General features: G+C 38.9%; 1 protein-coding gene across 1 annotated transcript; it reads left to right on the top strand.

Annotated features, from left to right (window-relative positions):
• The first annotated feature begins 709 nt into the window (after window positions 1-709).
• Window positions 710-2,958, top strand: LOC104244040 (protein LIGHT-DEPENDENT SHORT HYPOCOTYLS 1-like). Its single transcript, XM_009799339.2, has 2 exons — window positions 710-1,517; window positions 2,461-2,958. Exons 1-2 carry the CDS (start codon window positions 1,291-1,293, stop codon window positions 2,834-2,836), a joined length of 603 nt encoding a protein of 200 aa, XP_009797641.1. The 5' UTR covers window positions 710-1,290; the 3' UTR covers window positions 2,837-2,958.
• Window positions 2,959-7,464: the final 4,506 nt, after the last annotated feature.

Here is a 7,464-nt window from a genome sequence, read left to right as displayed (position 1 = left end):
TATTGACCCGCCTATTTATTGAACTTAGTCCATCTTGACCCAATCTATATTTCAACCCATTTAAAGTTGGGCTAATTTTTACCCCAAATTGATCCATGAGTAACTTTGCCAAAATATCTTTAAAATAATTCTTTTTTTGTTTGATATGCTTATATATGACCATAAAAAAAAGTCTTATTTAGTAATTATACAATTCATAAGATGACAGCACGTATTAAGTAAAACTTGAAAAGAGTTGTGCGGGTTGGACTATGACCCGAATTTTAGCCTATCTTGACCCAAACCATTTTAGCCCAAGTAATTTTTGGGTGAATCATTTGACCCGCCCAATTATTGACTCAACTCATTTTGATCCGCCCATTTGACATCCCTAACTTTACCCTTATCAAATTCCACTTATGAGAAAGTGGTTGTTGTTGTGTATAACAAAGTTATACATTGTCACTTATCAGTGGGCAAAGAGAAATTTTCTTGGAATTAAAGGCATTTGCTATGAAGTTTCCTGGAATTGTTGGCTTGTAGTTTCCCCTTATAATAAGTAGTGTTATTTTCAATAGTTCCAAATTTGACACGTGCCCTAATAGTGAATAAACCAGTACTAGCAATAGTAGGGTTACCAGCAAAACCTAACGTCGTACATACATTTTTACAACCTCAAAATAAATGCCAAAAAACTTTCCCCTTTCTCACAATACTCTTTCCACAAATGTCACTCTCTCACTTTCTTGACCCTTTTCTCCTTTTTCACACACAAATGGATGTCTAATCTATTTTCTTCCCCCTTTTCTTGGACCAAAAATCAAAGGACGTTATCTACTTCTCTCTTTTACTCACTAATTTCAGCTCTTTCTCAAGATTTCTATACAAAAAATTTCAAAGTATTACTATAGAGAAATCCCTTTTTTTGTAACTAGCCAAAATCTTCGTAGTCGATATGCATAATGTTATTGTAGTGTTATTAGGATATATCCTTCATTTGATTTACTACTCTAAAGTTTGCCATTTTCATCTTCAACCTTTGACCATGCTACACTAGGTCAACTACATATTTGACCCTTATATTATTCTTACTAATTACTAATAGTAAAAGCTGTTCCAGTTCACCTCAATATAGGGGGTTTTCTGACTCTTACACAATAAGATTTTACAAAAATAACCATAAGATCTGATAAACCTTAGAGGGAAACAACAGTTGTTGCTTAGGGTATATCTGTTTTCTTGCTTGTTAGCGTTTGACTAATCATAAGATAGAAAGAACATTTCTCGCCTTTTTAGTATACTATATTTCCCATGGATTTTGTGAGAGCAAAAGTCAATGTAACTTCAAGAAATATTATTCCCAGCAAAAGTAGTGATCTCTCAAACACTACTGTTATTCCTTTCTCAGCTCCACCATTAAGTCGATATGAGAACCAGAAACGTCGAGATTGGAACACTTTCTGTCAATACTTAAGAAACCACCATCCGCCATTGTCGTTTTCTATTTGCAGCAGTGTTCACGTCCTGGAATTTCTTAGGTAATATTTAATTTCAAAGTTTTGAACTTATTAGTACTTCTGTTTGTTAGTATATATAATTCCTATATTTCACATGTATTTGTTAGTCAAAATAAGAATAAGATACGGTCAAAATTTGGTTCCGGAATAACACTTGGCTTTAAGTGTAGTAGTTGAGGGTTTTTCCGATCTATTATTTGAATTAATTAAGCCTATAAATAAGCATGTTCACTTCACTATCTTATATGGAAATACCAAGCTAGTTACTTTCTCTCTATTCTGTTAATCATTCTTCCTATTATCCATGTTCTATTCAAACACTCCCTCCGTTTCAATTTATGTGAACCTATTTGACTAGACACGGAGTTTAACAAAAAAAAAAAGATTTTTGAACTTGTGATATATAATGAAGTACATATATTTTATGTGGTTATAAATTGTCGTATAAAGGTAAATTGTTTCCAAATATAAAAAGATATCATTTTTTGGTATAGACTAAAAAAGAAATGGACAGTGCTTTTTTGGCATTCTTTTGGGCATAAATTGAAACGGAGTAACTAAGGAGTATTTAAGTTATAAACGGAGTGACTAAGGAGTATTTAAGTTATATGCACTGACAGTTATAGCAGGTTACTTACTGTTTATTTTAAGTTGTCAATCACTGTTACATATTAAATAGAACTACCTGATTATGTAAATATATACTTTTTATATTGTTAATAGTGCATAGAACTTAAACGCTTAGATTTTCAACAGGTATCTAGATCAGTTGGGCAAGACTAGGTTTTCAACTTTCTCTCGATTCTATTAGTCTTTGCTCCTATATATTCTTCATGTTCCACTTAAGTTATATGCAGTACAAAGATTCTTTTATATTAATTATCAGCATAATTTGTTCTATCACATCAGGTTACATACCGTTAGCGCTTATATAGCTCTTAAACTCTTAATTGATTTCCAACAGGTACTTGGATCAGTTCGGAAAGACCAAAGTTCATAACCAAAATTGTCCATTTTTTGGCGTGCTGAATCCTCCATCGCCATGCCTATGTCCTTTAAGGCAAGCTTGGGGAAGTCTTGATGCGCTTATAGGGCGTCTTCGAGCTGCTTATGAAGAACATGGAGGAAATTCAGAAATGAATCCGTTTGGGACTCGAGCAGTTAAGCTTTTCTTACGTGATGTTCGTAGTTTTCAGTCTAAGTCTAGAGGGATTAGCTATGAGAAGAAAAGGAAAAGATCAAGAAATCAGAAAATAATAGAAGCGGCAGAAGGACATGATCAATCACATGGTGCAGGTGCAACTATTTGTGAACAGACTAATAATATTGTTGCTGAGTGATTTGCCTAGAGTATGATTAATTTCCATAACATAATAAGAAAATGATAATGGAACAATGTAAAATTCTAATAAGAACATGATTTTGCATGCCTTCTTTGGATTTATAAGGTGGTGTTTCAGATATATTTTAGTACTATATATCATGCTCTTGTATATATATAGTTGTTTGTTGTCGTTATTGTTGTTATTTCTGGATCTGAATTTTCTTGGATGATAGTTAAAGTGGATAACCATAACGATGTTATGCTTTAAATTAACCTTATTTCCTGTTGTTACTGTTTCTGTTTATTTATTTTATATATCACTCTTTCTTATTTAATTAATCTGTTTAAAAAAGAATGACATATTTTATATTTGAAAACTCTTAACTAATTTTTTGTTTTACCCTAAATGTTGTGGTCTTTAGCTCCTACTCCTCCTTGTCATTTAGGATCGGATCCTCCTTGATCCTTTTTACAATATTCTTGACTGCTTTTGATCCGATTAGTCGGTCGTCTTCTGGCCAGTTACTAGCTCAGCTATGGAACTAGATGTACATCCCACATCGAGACTCTCTACTTGTAAAGTGAGATACCGGCTTTCATAAAAGAGAAAAATCACCCCGATATGCAGCAGATAAGTGTTCATCTAACTAAAATTTTATAAGAGAAAGAAGAATCACAATGTAGGGTCAACATCAATACTTTTTGGCTAAAATAGTCTAATGAGAAAGTGATGGTCATAAAAATGTCATGGCACATGTCTAAGCAGTGACGTACGCAAGATTTTATATAAGCAATGTCATAATTTGAAAGAGAGAAGAAAACAAATGAATAAATCACAATAATGATAAGCGGTGTCATTTTCTACACGTATACTCAATATTTTTATTTTTTAAGCAAATGAATAAATCACTATAATAACAAGCAATGTCATTTTCTTTACGTATACTCCATAGTTTTATTTTTCTTATAAATATTTAGTGAAAAATTTTGACCAAATGGTGTCCCGTGACACTCCATATGGTATAAGGGGCATACGGCCATGTGTCTAAGATCACAAGTTCTGTCATTGGCCGCTTTCCAGACATGCCCCATGACCCCATGGCCACGCCCCATGGCGGCCTAGCAAGCCTCACAATGCCTAGCGCCATGGTCGACCTCGTGGTCTTGGCTGTGCCAAGTGACAAGCGTGCATGCGCCTCTGTCGCCCCACCGGTGCCTCTCACTAGCGCCCAGTGGCTGGCTAATGACAACAGCGTCGCGCGCCCTAACAATGTCGCGCGCGCAGATCCTGATGCCTCGTCAGCGCCCAGCTGCAGGCCCATTCCAACAGTGCCTCGCGCACAGACCCTGATGCCAAGCACCAGCGCCCAGCCTCAGGCAAACACAACAAGTGTCGCACGCGCCCATAGCATTGCACGCGCAGACCCTGACCCGCAAGACAAAGTTGCTGTCATCGAACTTAGTTCTACATTGTAATAAACTAAGTCATTTTCATTGTAATTATAGGCTAGTTTACATCATTTTCATTCAGTGTGCTTTTACAGCTTTATTAGGACTAGTCATGTAACTTTGGTTTTTTTTTATAGTATTATTAGGGGGGATCAAGCAATCAAACATTTTCAAGCAAGCAATTTTTTGTACTGGTGTCTCTCCCCCTCGACACCGCATCTTTTGTAATCATCATTTCATTCATCAGTAAAATCATCATCATCATTCAAAACTCAATTCTCTCTCAGCTTCTGCAATTGCTCGTGATATTGGTTTTCCCGCACGGCACTGACAATCTAGTCTAGCGTGCGGAGGGGACCTCATTGGCGGACAGCAACCGCACTGACATCGGTTGCTTAGCCTTATGTTGCCCTTCTAAAGAACATCAGGAAGGCGTTGCATAACAGTTGGTATCAGAGCCTAGGCTCGACATCGGACGAGGGAACACATTTGCCATCATCACCATTTCTGACCATGGTGAATCATGGGGAGCGTCTAGCATCCCTAGAAGAGACGGTTGACCGATTACGACCCATCGTGGATACGGTGCCTGATCAAAACAACAACCTAGTGCAAAGGTTGGACGACCTGGACCGCCGAATGTGGCAGGCGGAAAATGACATTGCAAACATCAGTCGTGACTCTGAGGATGACCGACAAACGGCAGCCATTGAAACTGCCAATATTCATGGCAAATTTGAGGACCTCCAACAGGAGCGTGCCGACGATTTAGCCCATCGGCAACAAGAGGCAGACAGAATAACTGCCATGCAGCAAACCATAAACGACTTGACTGACAAGCTCAACGTTGTCAATGCTGCCTTACAGAGCCTACTTCGAGAAGGCGACCATCACATCAGGGGTGCAGCAAACCTCACCCCCATTCCACAAAAGCTTAAGATACCGGAGCCAAAGCCATACGACGGATCCCGGGATGCTAAAGAAGTGGAAAACTTCATCTTCGACATCGAACAATACTTCGATGCCGTGGGCCATTTGGAGGAATCCAAAAAGGTAGCGACTGCTGCCATGTATCTTCAGGGCGATGCCAAACTTTGGTGGCGGGTCAAACACGAAGCCATCAAGGCCGGTGAAGATACTCTTCAGACATGGGACGAATTGAAGGTAGCCATACGCCTGCAGTTCTTTCCCGAAAATGTGGAATACAATGCAAGGAGAAAGCTACGGGACCTCCGCCACACCAGATCAGTGAGGGAGTACGTGCGCGAATTCTCCGCACTCATGCTAAACATACGCGACATGGGGGACAAAGACAAACTCTTCGCATTCATAGAAGGTTTGAAACCTCATGCCCGTATGGAACTACAGCGACAACGGGTAGACACCCTGCCCAAGGCCATTCAAGCTGCAGAATGCCTTGGCGATTATCATTTGGGAACTCAGAACGACAGGCCCCAGCCGTCTGTCCGAGGGGGATTCAACGGGCACCATCCCAGCAATGGTGGCCCAAGCAAAAGTGGGGGAGATCGGAGTGCATCCAAAACTAAGACTCCTCCCTCCAACAGCAACAGTGTTGCATCCATCAACAACAATCAGGGGAGAAAGTCTCCCTCAGAATGCCGTCATTGCGGTGGGGCACATTGGAACAATGAATGCCCAAACATAAAGGTCAATGCTCATCAGACTGTCGAGGACAAGTCAGATGCATCAGACACATCAAAATCAGACTAGGTAGGCACCTTCAATGCAATTGTTGGCTCTATCCCACATGCCTTAGCGGGGACCAGTGCATGTCCTCCTAAGAAAATCTCAGTCCCAATTACCAAGAAAGGGAAAGAAAAGATGGACGAGAGGCCTCCTAAACAAGTGAGGACCCTAATGTTCGTCGAATTGAAAGTGAACGGCAAGCCTCTTCATGTATTGATAGACACGGGTGCTACCCACAACTACTTGGCTTCAACTCAAGTAGAGCGCCTGGCTTGTTGTGCAAAAGAGCAAAGGCCGCATCAAGGCTATCAACTCACCACCCCAGACATTGGGTGGAACAGCTACAAACGTCCCAGTAAAACTTGGCCCATACAAAGGAAGCATCGACCTACGCATCGCAAGCATAAACTCAAGTCCATGTGTCAAAAGGAAGAAAAGCATCGGAAGAAAAGCACCGGAGGAAACACAAGCCGACAAGAAAGCAAGGCAACAAGAACAAATTTTAGTCTAGCCTAGCTTCTTGTTTTCTTTTAAGCACGGTGTAACAAGGAGATCGGTAAGCAGTGATAACAGCATGCAACAGCAGTAACATCGCAGTCCCACGGTAGTCCCAGCTACCAAAAACTTCCCGAACTACATTGACCTGATTCCTGTTTAGCCCAGGATATGTAGGAAACCTTTGAAGCAAAGGTTCGGTCAAATCTTTTTCAAAAAATGCTTCACACGGAGTACTCGGATGGGCAAAAATCGCTCGCTTTATCTTTGCACGAAAACCCTTCGTGTATCCGGGCAAAGAGGGGCAGCTGTAAGCACGTGATTTTTGCCCTATATGAGAATTACTCCCAAAAAATCCAAAAATAAAATGATTTTTCTTTGGTGTGCAATTTTGTGATATTTTGTGATATTTTGAATAATTATTTGTATTTGTCTGTGCGTGTTTATTTGATAAATTAATAAAAAATACAAAAATATGTCGCATTTTGCATGTAGGATTTAATTCTATAGTTGTTAGTAATTAAATTTGTTTTACAAAAATTAAAAAATTACAAAAATAAGCATCGTTTGCATTTTTAGCATTTAATGTCCAAATATACAATTTTATGCTTAATTAATACTTAATTGTGCGTTAATTGTTATTGGGAGTTAATTTGCACTTTTATAACTTAATTTAATTCTTAATAATAGTTTAAGTATTTTTATAATTTAGTTTTAGAGAAATAAAAGAAGAAAAGAAAGCAAAAATATAAAGAAAGTCGGAATTAGGCCTCTTCTTCAATTTCAAGCCACAGGCCCAAAAATTGGCCCAATCTTCCCTACGACCCAGTCCATTTCGAACTGGGTCGACCCAGTCCATAACCCAAAAGACTCAAACCCCATTTGTCTTTCATTTTTACAAAACAAAAACAAAACAAAAAAAAATAAGAGAAGAAAACCCTAAAAATCTAAACCATCCGCCCCCCCCCCCCCCCCCATCTCTTCTTCTTCCTC

This window comes from Nicotiana sylvestris, chromosome 4 (genome assembly GCF_000393655.2).
Source record: "Nicotiana sylvestris chromosome 4, ASM39365v2, whole genome shotgun sequence".
In the NCBI taxonomy this organism is placed as follows: Eukaryota; Viridiplantae; Streptophyta; class Magnoliopsida; order Solanales; family Solanaceae; genus Nicotiana; species Nicotiana sylvestris.
Note: the sequence above shows the minus strand (reverse complement) of the source record. Positions and strands in the feature narration are given on the sequence as shown.